Source organism: Podarcis gaigeae, assembly GCF_964106915.1.
Source record: "Podarcis gaigeae genome assembly, chromosome: 14".
Classification (NCBI taxonomy): domain Eukaryota; kingdom Metazoa; phylum Chordata; class Lepidosauria; order Squamata; family Lacertidae; genus Podarcis; species Podarcis gaigeae.
In genome coordinates, this window is record NC_139690.1 from 15376935 (window position 1) to 15389300 (window position 12366).

The window sequence follows — 12366 nt, forward strand, 5'->3', positions numbered from 1 at the left end:
AGTTTTCACTCAGGTCCACATATGCAAATAAGGAATTGAAAGTGACGTTCAGTGATTGGATAGGTACAGAAAGTGGTTACTGTTGCGTTGTAATGGAGCTCTATATAAGCAGGCTGGCTGAACCCTTCAGTTCAGTTCTGTTCTGGCCTGTGAATAAACAAGAGCTGTTTGAAGAATTGCTGTGTCGTCTGATATGATCACCCACAACTTAACACTGGCGACACGTGATAGGGCATCAGGGGAGGGAGGGGAGGAAAGAGGGACAGAGGCCAGTGTTGCCCATGGCACCCCTGACTGTCATTCAAGGCACCCCAGAGTGCCACGGCACAGGGGTTGAAAACCACTGCTGTAATCAGTTGGAACACTGCAAGCATTTTGTCTATGTTCTCAGGCCACATAAATGCTCTGTTATGAGATGCTTTGGCCCATGTGGGAGGCTCCCATACTGTGGCTTGTCCCCATGAATTAATCTATGGGACTGCAATAATAACACTCTTGTTATTTTGGTTGTACCTACATCCAGCCCTTCTTGCTTCTCCCAAACAGAACTGCAGTTTCTCTAGATACATTATTCATCTCCAGTTATTGGAATGGGCTGCACATTCCCCCCCGCCTTCTTTTCGTCTTGATGTATAAACTTTGCCTAACAACAGCGGAGGGTTTTATTACTGGAAGATCTCTCTCTTGATTATTTATTATTTAGACTATTTTGGTTCCAGTGTCTCACCAGTGCAAGCAAATTAAAGAGAAAATCCTTCTCCAAAGCAATTTCCTTCCTTCCTTTGCTCAGATAAGAGATCTTACCCAACGGCTCCGCGTTGAGGTTTCGGTTGTGTGTGCAAATACCGAAACGTGACTGCTAACTTGATCAATAGTTCAAAAAGCAGGGGATTCTTGCGTTAAAAATTATTTCCATCAGTTGATAGTCATATTTAAAACATAACTCAGATGCATATGGTGAGAGCGACACAGAGAGATTTAGTAATTCATTCTTCCCTCTTACCATTCCATGGTTCTGCTTATCCCAACAACAATATTTACTCAGGCAGATAATAAGGCTTCAATGTAAGTTGACTTTATTGCCTTCAGTGACGTGAAAGGATCGGTTGCCGGGTGACCTTGCATCTAGTTGGTTTTTTTTATTATCCTAGACATATATCTATATAATCTAGAATAGCTCTGAGAGCAGAGAGGAGGAGCTAACCTGTTGAATTACTTCTGATTTGGGAAGTTGAAAAAAACAACACAATCTGATTTTTATTGTTGTTTTGTTTTTTAAAAAGCCAGTCTGCAGAATAAGATCAGAGAGGGTTTGTGCAGGCAACAAGATCAATCCATCTCTGAGAGGGAAATACATACGCTCTCCAGCTCACATGTTGCGTGCTCCTTAACAAACCTATGATGCGTGATTTGAAAATCTAGGATTAGACCAAGAGGACTTTAAGAGGAGGGAAAGAAACCACCACAACAAACCTCTGAGCTACTTAACAGAAGTAGCTCAGTTCAACTGTCCTACTCTGCTGGAGAAGCACTTATTTTGTCTCCTGGGGGGCCCACTTTGATGTTTACACTGGAAATCCAAGCTTTTAAAATCAAGAGAGCATGGAGGAAAAGGAAGACACCGGAGCTATGGAAAACAGAAACGTTCTCAATGGCCCTCTGTACAAGGTGGGGGAAATTATGCATTTATTTCTCTTAATTTGGCAGCAGAAGACTCCAGATAAGGACAGGAGGGGGCATGGGGGGGGGCTGGAGCCTGCCTGTTCAAAATTGTGTACAAAGTCAGGGAGGTGAGGAACAAAAGAAGGGGACCAAGGAATCTTGAGTTGGGAATGCTGTGACTTAGAGAGAGGTAAACAGCAGAGTTTTGTTTTATTTGCTGTACTCTAAACTATATATTAAAAAAAGTACACTTTGGAAGCAAGCCGTTCAATCAGAGCCAGGCGGTCTGACTGCGTATATACAACCTCTGAACAAAATGGTGTAAACAGTGCTATTTTAAATAAAAATGTAAACCCGCAGAGTAATAAAACTTTAGAAGGCAGGGAAAATGGTAAAAGTGAATGCTGAAGTTGCTGTCACATTTGTGGCAGGGTTATCTTGGAAGAAGGAGCAATATTTCTGTAATTGTGGGTGTGGGTGATTTCTTTAGAATTTTCTTCAGAATTTATGTACTATTTTGTTGCATTTCAGCCCCGCCCCCCAAATCATTTGATGTAAAATTGAAGTTCTAACCCCACAGTCAATTTTAAGGATCAAATACACGCTTTGGAGCTTCAAGTAATACTGAGATTTATATCTCATTGTTTGATTGTACGAGGAGACTGTGACAGAGAAGTGGGATATTCGCCCGAATCCAAACCTTAAACAAAACTTTAACAAAACCGTTTTTAGGTGTCGCTTTTCTTTTAGTCCCGAACTTTGTTCCACTGTATCTCAGGGAAGTAAAATAGTCTTAAGAACCGAATAAAGGGTGTGGTGTCAGGAAAAAACACCATGTACTTCCCCAGATCCATGGGGCAATTCTTAAAACCACATGTTTACTCTCATTTACCTTCACTCAGACCAGAAAAAACATCCTAGTGGTAAAAATGAATCGATTTCTTGTTGTTGTTGTCTCAGGTGCTTTGTAAACATTTTGTTTCTGTGTAAGTCAGGGGTCAGCAACATTTTTTTAGCTGTGGGCCTGTCCACCGTCCCTCAGACCATGTGAGGGACCGGACTATTTTTTTTTTGGGGGGGGGGAGAACAAATTCCTATGCCCCACAAATAACCCAGAGATGCATTTGAAATAAAAGCACACATTTTACTCATGTAAAAACACCAGGCAGGCCCCACAAATAACCCAGAGATGCATTTTAAATAAAAGGACACATTCTATTCATGTAAAAACATGCTGATTCCCTAACCGTCTGTGGGCTGAATTGAGAAGGCGATTGGGCCGCATCCGGCCCACGGACCTTAGGTTGCCTACCCCACGTGTAAGTGGATGAAATTAAGGGGGACTGTTTACTCTTCTTGTGCAAGCGACAATTTCCTATGAGTCTCTCTCTGTGTGTGTAATTTCATCCCTGAAAGTCTGTGTTAGCAAACCTCTTTCTCTGAGGGTAATCCCAATGACGTCGGCGAAACTGCTTCAGAGTTATAGGGTTTGAAGACACCGGATTAAGGAACCATCATCAGGAGGGCAGCTGGATTGTACCTGTTTATTCATCGGTGCTGCTTTGTGTGTGTGTCGCCCTGGGTTGTGTAACTAGAATTGCCACCTGCCTGGTTGTAAAACTACAAGTAGCTGTTCAAAATGTGCATGTGAGTTCGGCGATGTCGAATCTCAAAAGAATTAGTGACCGGCTCCTCCTTGTACGTACCTTTGGGAGAGATGGTCAGCCTGGCGTTCTGTGTTTCTGCCAAATCCTTTTTCTGTGCTTGGCTGTGCTCCTAATCTAATCCGGCTGCTTATAACAGCCGTGCCCTCAGCTCACCTTTGAGTGGCAATTTTGACAGCTAGTTAAAAAGAGAAACACGCCAAAAGGTGGTGTGTGCAAAGAACCCCTCCCCGAATTATTTCCTATGTGAGAGACAATTGACAAATTGCCAGTTTGGGACAGGTTAAAGTGTCTCTGTTAATCTCCTCCTGTTACATGACTTGAAAAGATTGAGCTTGCAAGAACATATGGTCTTGTCCAGGGGTTTTTTTCTTGTTCCCCTGTAAAATAATAATAATAATAATAGTCAGAATAGATTTATTGCTGAATGAAATGCTATAACTGCAAAGATGTGGGGCTAGTTATGCATTGATCCCCCAGGTATAGCAGTTCAATAATACAGTGGTACCTCAGGTTACAGACGCTTCAGGTTACAGACTCCGCTAACCCAGAAATAGTACTTCGGGTTAAGAACTTTGCTTCAGGATGAGAACAGAAATTGTGTGGCAGTGGTGCGGTGGCAGCAGGAGGCCCCATTAGCTAAAGTGGTACCTCAGGTTAAGAACAGTTTCAGGTTAAGAACGGACCTCCAGAATGAATTAAGTTCTCAACCTGAGGTACCACCGTACTGTGTGTGTTCTTGGAATAAAAACTGGTGTTTCCTGAAGACGGCACTAGAAACAATGTTTATTTCCTCTTGGGTAACCAAGTTTTTCTCTCATAAGCAATGTGATCTAGCATCCACAACTTTCTAGGCATGGGTCTGAGTGGTTTTGACTTTGCCCATTGCTTTCCCCCAGAAAACCCGATTGCTATTTGTTCCGATTCAGTGCTGAACTGCAGATTTGCCCAGGGGAAAACAGCAGGGCAAATGGAAGTATTAAAGAGCCCTAAACTGGGAGGACAATGACGACAGGATGAATTTGTCAGTTCTCCCACTGACAGCCTAAGACCTTCCTATTCAGAAAACGAAGGTGAAGACAATTCTGTCAACTGGGCTGCTGTCGGGCCAAACTATGTTAATTGCTGTTTCGAAATGAGCTCTGACGTATTTTAATTATTGTTTTTAACTAGTTTGTTCCTACTACCTTGCATTTTATAATGTTACTCTTAAATGTTGTCAGCCGCTTTGAATCCCAGCATGGGAGAAAGGTGGGCTATAAATACGTTTTAAAGTAATAATTTAAGTTTCTCTCATTTTCTATATTTTTACAATTTTTAGTTTGGTTCTCTCTATCAGTTAGCATTCCCCTCACCCCCAAGTCCTCAGGAAAATTCCTTAGCATTTAATTCCACATTTCCCCTTTAACGTACATGTTTTCACAAGCAATTTCCCCAAATATAATCCTTTTTTTTGGTATGCTATTTTCGCTTCAATGCACACTTCCCCTTTATTTGTGCATTTTTGTACCCATTACTTAGTTGGAAAATTGCAGTGCCAAATCTGGAGAAGCGCAAATTTCGAAGGATGGTGTCTGCGTTGTTTTGGAAATCGTAGGTTAGGCTGGTTTGCATTAAAATGAGAATCAAATCAAATTTCGCCCCTAGTCTCGAATCATCCCCACTGAATTCATTGGGGCTACTGTGTCAATAGGCTTCAGTTTGTGCTCTCGGTTGATTCGGACAAGCCGTTGTTCTTCTAGCCATTACTACTGCACAGAGGGTCAACAGTTTAGATATCAGCGGGGATGTGTGTGAATGGGATTCTGAACGAGGTTTAAATTAGGGTGCGGTTGCAGGTGTGTGCTTGTACATGTGTGAAAGAGAGAGAGAGATTTCAGATTGGGGGAGGCACAATTCAAGGTTCAAAGGCCTGCAGTTAACATATTCTGCCTCGCTGGCTGAAACTAGTGGAAGCAGAACTTCATCTTCATAAATACTGAAGGCGCTTGTAGATTGTTTAGATAAGAGGGTTAGTGATTAACCTCCTGAAATATCTGATCCTGAAGAATAATAAACAAAATGCAGTTCCATTTCCATGGCTTGCCGGAGAATTAATGGTTTAGATGTCAAACTGCGATGTTTTGATATGGATTTCAAAGTAGACACCTCCCCCAACATCCTCTCCCAGCCATGATTGAGACCTTGGCACAGGGACAGTCAACGTGGAGCTCTCCAATATTGCTGGACTGCCGCTATCAGCATCCCTAACCCTTGACCGTGCTATCTAGGCATGATGGGAGCTGTAGTCAACAACACCTAGAGACCACCCCCTTGGCTATCCCTGCCTTAGGACTTGATGGTGCCTACTGAACAGCTCAGGACTGCAATACCTCAAAGACCTCCTCTTTCCACATGACCCCTGAGATCATCTTCTGAGGCCCTCCTTCGTGCGCCTCCTCCTCCATGTGAGGTCTGGAGGGTGGCAACACAAGAACAGGGCCTTCTCTGCAGTGGCTCCCCATCTGTGGAATGCTCTCCCCAGGGAAGTTCGCCTGGCACCTTCATTAGGCACCTTTAGACGCCAGGCAAAAATATTCCTCTTCAACCAATGCCCTTTTAAAATGTGTTGGGGGGGTGTGTGTATAATATTGGGTTGCCCCTGTTTTTCTTTTTAATGTGCATTTTGTGTTTTTATATTGTGATTTTATGTTGTGAACCTGTGGCTATAGGGCAATATACAAATTTAATCAATCAATCAATCAATCAATCAATCAATAATATTGTAAACGGCGCCAATCCCTCTTTGTACAGCCCTATCCAATATTCTGCCTCTCTCGGTCACGCAACAGTAAAATGGAATATTTTACACAGTTCACCTCCACAATGTTTCACAACACCTTTCATCCGGGTTAATGTCCAACTCCTCCTCAGGTACTTTTATCAAGGTTTTCAATCTTTTTCGTTGATTTGGTTCTTAATTTGATAATGCTGACAGGCACCTATTAAATAGCTTGCAAAGCAGAGCTTTTCATAGCTTGCTGTGTACGTTGCTCGTTTCCGTAAGGGTCGTGTTTTCTCTTGAACGTCTTAGGCCTGGTTTGGATAAAATGTTAAACCATCATTTATCATTACAGTAACGAACCTGCTTGAGCCCTAGATACAAGGGCTCTCTTCCCTTAACACAGGCATAAGCGCGCTTCTCCCTGCCGTCAGCCTCCAAACCAGGTCGGGGAACTGAAGCCCAGGGCGCGTTGTGCAGCGCGCCCCAGGCTTCGAGATGCAGGCTGCTATCTGCAAGCCTAGGGAGCCCGACGGGAACTCCCGCGGGCTCCCAAGGCTTGCAGAGAGCTTCCTGAAGCCTGGAGAGTGAGAGGGGTCGGTGCGCAGCGAAAAGCCTGCATTTGCCCCATAGGACGCACACACATTTCCCCTTCATTTTCCTATAGGGCCAAAAATACGGTAGGTACCGCTCCGGCGGGAAGGTAAACAGCATTTCCGTGCGCTGCTCTGGTTTGCCAGAAGCGGCTTAGTCATGCTGGCCACATGACCCGGAAGCTGTACGCCGGCTCCCTCGGCCAATAAAGTGAGATGAGCGCCGCAACCCCAGAGTCGGCCACAACTGGGCCTAATGGTCAGAGGTCCCTTTACCTTTACTATTCCATTATTATTATTATTATTATTACTTTATTTTATTTTACTACGCCACTCTAGATGTCTTCCAACATGTATAAAAACATAATAAAGCATTAAAAATCGAAAAGATTTCCGTATACAGGGCTGCCTTCAGATGGTTTGGGGGTTGCATAACTCCATACCCTCCACTATTTCTCTGATGGAAATAGGGACGTCCTAAGGAGAAGTGGGACATTCTGGGGTCAAATCAGAAACCAGGACAGTTTCTGTAAATCCGGGACTGTCCCAGGAAAATAGGGACACCTGAAGGGTCTGATTGATAACCCATGGGCTTTGATGTAACAACCACAGGTCTGACCCAGCAGTGCCCCAGAGATTCTGGTACTAGCTCCAGGTGGATGCAAGCTCAGCATAGCCTTGACACAACGTTCTCCACATTCCTCTTGCTATCCAGCCGGCCAAGGATTCACGGCTCTGAATCTTCTTTGCATTTGAAAGATGATGCCCCAACCCCCACAAAAATATCCACAGTGGGGCCTTTAAAAAAAGAAAAGAACTGAATTGATGTTAGCGTTTTGTTCTGCAGTTGTTTGAAACGTCTGCTTTTTGTGTTTGGAAGAATGCGGTAGCTTGGCCCCTTGAGAACAGAGCCCAGAGCAAACAAGGTGATCTCACCCAAGAATACACAAGGCTACAATGGCAGGTGGAGAACCTGGACAGAGACTTCAGATGACAGAAGGAATTTCCCCACTATGCCTGTGTTGTCTTAAAGGGCCTTTGATGGCTTGTTGTTCTTTAGTCGTGTCCAACTCTTCGTGACCCCATGGACCAGAGCACGCCAGGCCCTCCTGTCTTCCACTGCCTCCCGCAGTTTGGTCAGACTCATGTTTGTAGCTTCAAGAACACTGTCCCACCATCTCGTCCTCTGTCATCCCCTTCTCCTTGTGCCCTCAATCTTTCCCAACATCAGGGTCTTTTCCAGGGAGTCTTCTCTTCTCATGAGGTGGCCAAAGTATTGGAGCCTCAGCTTCAGGATCTGTCCTTCCAGTGAGCACTCAGGGCTGATTTCCTTCAGAATGGAGAGGTTTGATCTTCTTGCAGTCCATGGGACTCTCAAGAGTCTCCTCCTTCTTTTATGGCTACTCTGTCCTAAGAGCACAGCAGGAAGGCTCCAAAAGCAGCTTCCCTTGTGCTTAATCCAGTAGCTGCACTCAGAGATCACCGCTAACTGCCGACTTGCCACCAGCCCGAATTCAAGATGTTACCATTAGTACATAAAGCCCTTAACAACTTCGGACCAGTTGACCTGAGAGATCGCCTTTTCCCAAATACGCCCACGCGACTGCTTTCATCTGTCGAACGGACACTGTTGCAAGTGCCACATTGTAAGAAATCAGCCTTTTAGCACTTCGGAACTCCCTTCTTATTGACACCAGGCAGGTGCCTTCACTATCCTACCTTCAGCACCTGCTAAAATCATTTCTATTTAGCTACCCAGACATGTAGAATGCTGGTGTATGTTTTAATCTGGTTTTGGTTTGCTGCCTTTGAAAAAAAAAGTTTCAAATAGTTGTTTTTAACTGTTTTTTAAAACTGACAACGGTATTATTTCATTTTCTTTGTGAACTGCTTTAATTTTTTTTGTACAATCAAGCAGTGTATAAATCTTTAATAATAATAATAATAATAATAATAATAATAATAATAATAATAATAATTTTTATTTATACCCCACCCTCCCCAGCCAAGACTGGGCTCAGGGCAGCTAACACCAGATATAAAACAATTGATTGAAATACAACTTAAAAACAAGATTGAAAAAAACAACATTAAAATGCAGCCTCATTTCAGTAGAAACTCAAATCAAAGCCTGTATAGCCTGTATAACTCAAACCGAGCCGGTATAGCTTGGTTGGTTAGAGCATGGTGCTGATAACACCAAGGTTGCAGGTTCAATCCCTGTATGGGATAGCTATCCTGTTCCTGCCTGGCAGGGGGTTTGACTAGATGACACTTGTGGTCCCTTCCAGCTGTACAGTTCTGTGATTTTAAGGTTGCATCATTGTTTTAAACAATTTCTAATATTGTACTTCAGTGTTGCATGATTTAAATAGACGAAACGTCATCCAGTCTAGCGCCCCCAGCTGCCCAAAGAGGAGATAGCCAATCCATCAACTATCCACAAATCAGCAAATACAGATAAGACAACAAACTATGCCAACACTGAATTGCATATTCAGATATTGCAGGTTTGCTGCTTAGATTGTGGGATGCATGGTGTAGCATGTCACAACTTAGCAGTAGGATGTCTGGTAAAGGTAAAGGACCCCTGGATAGTTGCGTCCAGTCAAAGGTGACTATGGGGTTGTGGCGCTCAACTGGGTTTCAGGCCAAGAGAGCCAGCACGTGTCCACAGACAGCTTTCTGGGTCATGGGGCCAACATGACTAAACCGCTTTTGGCGCAACAGAACACTGTGACGGAAACCAGAGCACACGGAAACACCATTTACCTTCCCGCCACAGTGGTACCTATTTATCTACTTGCACTGGCATGCTTTCGAACTGCTAGGTTGGCAGGAGCTGGGACAGAGCAATGGGAGCTCACTGCATCGCAGGGATTCGAACCGGCGACCTTCTGATCGGCAAGCCCCAAAGGCTCAGTGGTTTAGACCACAGCGCCACCTGCGTCCCTTTTTGGGGGTTCAGGTTGTTGAGTTTTTTCAGGCAGGAGGTAAAATGTTGAGCTTTTTAAAGAGGAGTCACAGTTGTTTAGCTTCTTTGGGGGGAGCCAATGATCTACCACAGACGATGGTCGAGGCTGGCAAACCTTTATTGTCCACTGATTGTCTCCGTTGCAAGCTGCTGGGGACAATTACAGGAAGCAATGGTTGCATCAACTGTATTGTTCTGATGAAATTGTGCGTGGCTTTCCCTTTTGAGAGTGTCACCGATCTCAAAACGCCTTGGCAGCTTCTGAAAGCGTTAAGACAGATGGCTCATCTGTTTGGACACTGCCATGTGGCAGCTTGGAATGGTGTGTGTCCAAGGCACATAGATTGCCTTACCTCATTCCCTATGCACAATGAATCTTTGCATTGTAAGGTTGCTATCTTAGGGCTGACATACGTCCGGATTTTCCCGGACACTACCAGGATTTCAAAGGCGGAATTGGCGTCGGTGGGTGGGTGGGGATTTCCAAAAGGCAACACTTTGTCCTTAGGCAAGTATATATATATATTGGAAGCTGCCCAGAGTCTCAGGGGCAACCCAGTCAGATGGATGGGGTATAAATAGTAAAATGATGGTGAAAGAATAGGATGTCCCTATTTTCATCGGAGAAATGTTGATTATGAGCTACAATTCCAGAGTGGCTTAACGGTTAATCCCTCTTCCCAGGGAATTTTGGGATTTGTAGCTATTTGTGAGCAGAGAAATTGGTGGGAACATGTCCCTGAAGTTCTCCAGAAGATGAAATTCTCCAACAATTTCTTGGAGATGGGTACAGACTGCCTCTTTGCAGTGGCACAGTTTTTTCACTTCTCCCTGAAGTTTCCCCCCTTCTCTTTTCCCCTTTCTGTTGCTTCAAGTGGCAGTAGCAACAACTATCTTGGCAGCTTGGACATCAATTTACATCTTTTCCTTTTTTAATATAATCTTTATTAGTTTAACACATAAACATATATACATAGATAACAAGTCATACAAAGCAAAAGCGAAGAAAGAAAGGGAAAAAAGAAAAGAAAATACAGTGTATTACAATTAAATAAAAAGTTATGAACATAAAACTTCCAATCATTCTCATTATACTGCTTATATTGTCTTTGTTTTCTCACACAGATTTATATAATTCCATATTATTTTTGTATTGTCCGATAAGATATCCAATATACTTTTTGCTTATAAGTATCAATCTAGTTCTGCAAGTATATTGTTGTTTGTACAATACAATATTAGATATTCCTTAAATACTTTCCATTCTCCATATACTTTCTGGTTTGAAACTCCTCTGACTCTTCCTGTCAGTTTTGCTAGTTGTAGGTACTCTATCATGAGGGTCTGCCACTCTGTTATTGTTGGTAGTGTTTCATTTTTCCAGTTTTCCACTACTATTCTAGCTGCCGTGATTGCATACATAAACAATGGTCTTATGCTTCTTTAAAATTCTGTTGATAGTGGCAGTAGCAACAACTATCTTGTCAGCCTGGACACCAGTTTACATCTTTTCCAATGTCCTGGACTTAAGATAATTCTGGAGCATAGTTGGGACAGAGGCAGTCACCCCCCCTCCAAAATGGTGGAAACTATTTGCAAGGAAGTTGCAGCTTTGCAAAAAAAAATCCTGCTAAGTGGCCTTCTTTTTCTTTTCTTTCAAATTTCATTTATGATTTTCAATTTTACAAGTTTTCCGCCTTCGCAGTCATCCAAATACAAACAATATATTTAATATCGACTTCCTTCCCCTCACCTTCCATGGTTCAGGTTGTTTATCCTTTACTGCTGCATATTCTAAATATCCTATTTTCTGGTCTCTAGGAACTTGCAAATTAGATATTCCTATGAGAAAGGCTTCTAGTCTTTTAACAAAGGACCTTCTGAACATTTTTTTTCAATTCATTGTACAGCGTTACCTCGGGTTAAGTACTTAATTCGTTCTGGAGGTCTGTTCTTAACCTGAAGCACCACTTTAGCTAATGGGGCCTCCTGCTGCCACCGCACCGCTGGAGCACGATTTCTGTTCTCATCCTGTAGCAAAGTTCTTAAGCCGAGGTACTATTTCTAGCTTAGCAGAATTTGTAACCTGAAGCGTATGTAACCTGAAGCGTATGTAACCTGAGGTACCATTGTATATCATCTCCCAGAAGCCCTTAGCCATTTTGCATGTCCACCACATATGATAGAAAGTACCTTCCTTCTCTTTAGAGTTCCAACATGCGTCTGATTCTGATTTATACATCTCAAAGTGGCCTTTTTTAGGGGGATGAAAACAAGAAAAACACCAGAAATGCTCTCAGAAAAATGCCATCTAAGAAATTTCAGCTCAGCTCTAATTATAGAGCACTCAAGATGTCCTGGGGTGCTCTTCGCTAGAATCATAAAATCACAGAATTGTATGGTTGGAAGAGATCCACAAGGGTCATCGAGTCCAACCACCTAAAAGGCAGACTCACAGCTGAAGAATCCTTGACAGATGACCATCCAACCTCTGTTTAAAAAAATCCTGCGAAGGAGAGTCCACCATCTTCCGCGGTAGGCTGTTCCACTGTCGAACAGCTCTTACTGTCAGAAAGTTCTTCCTGATGAGAACATGTCTAAAATAAAAACAACAATGCTGAGGTGCTTTAAAAATTTTTTTTAAAAAAATTAATCAGCTGCACAGATTTGGCTCTCACACACAAAAAGCCCAAGGAATGTCATTTGGCTCAA

At 43.1% G+C, this 12366-nt stretch overlaps 1 protein-coding gene across 1 annotated transcript in view; it reads left to right on the forward strand.

Annotated features, from left to right (window-relative positions):
- The first annotated feature begins 1302 nt into the window (after positions 1 to 1302).
- The window catches only part of PDE8A (phosphodiesterase 8A), a 170211-nt gene continuing 159147 nt past the window's right edge, over positions 1303 to 12366 (forward strand). Inside the window, exon 1 of the mRNA XM_083712577.1 lies at positions 1303 to 1668. Coding sequence (XP_083568703.1) covers positions 1603 to 1668 — 66 coding nt within the window. The 5' untranslated portion in view covers positions 1303 to 1602. The remainder of the gene's footprint in view (positions 1669 to 12366) is intronic.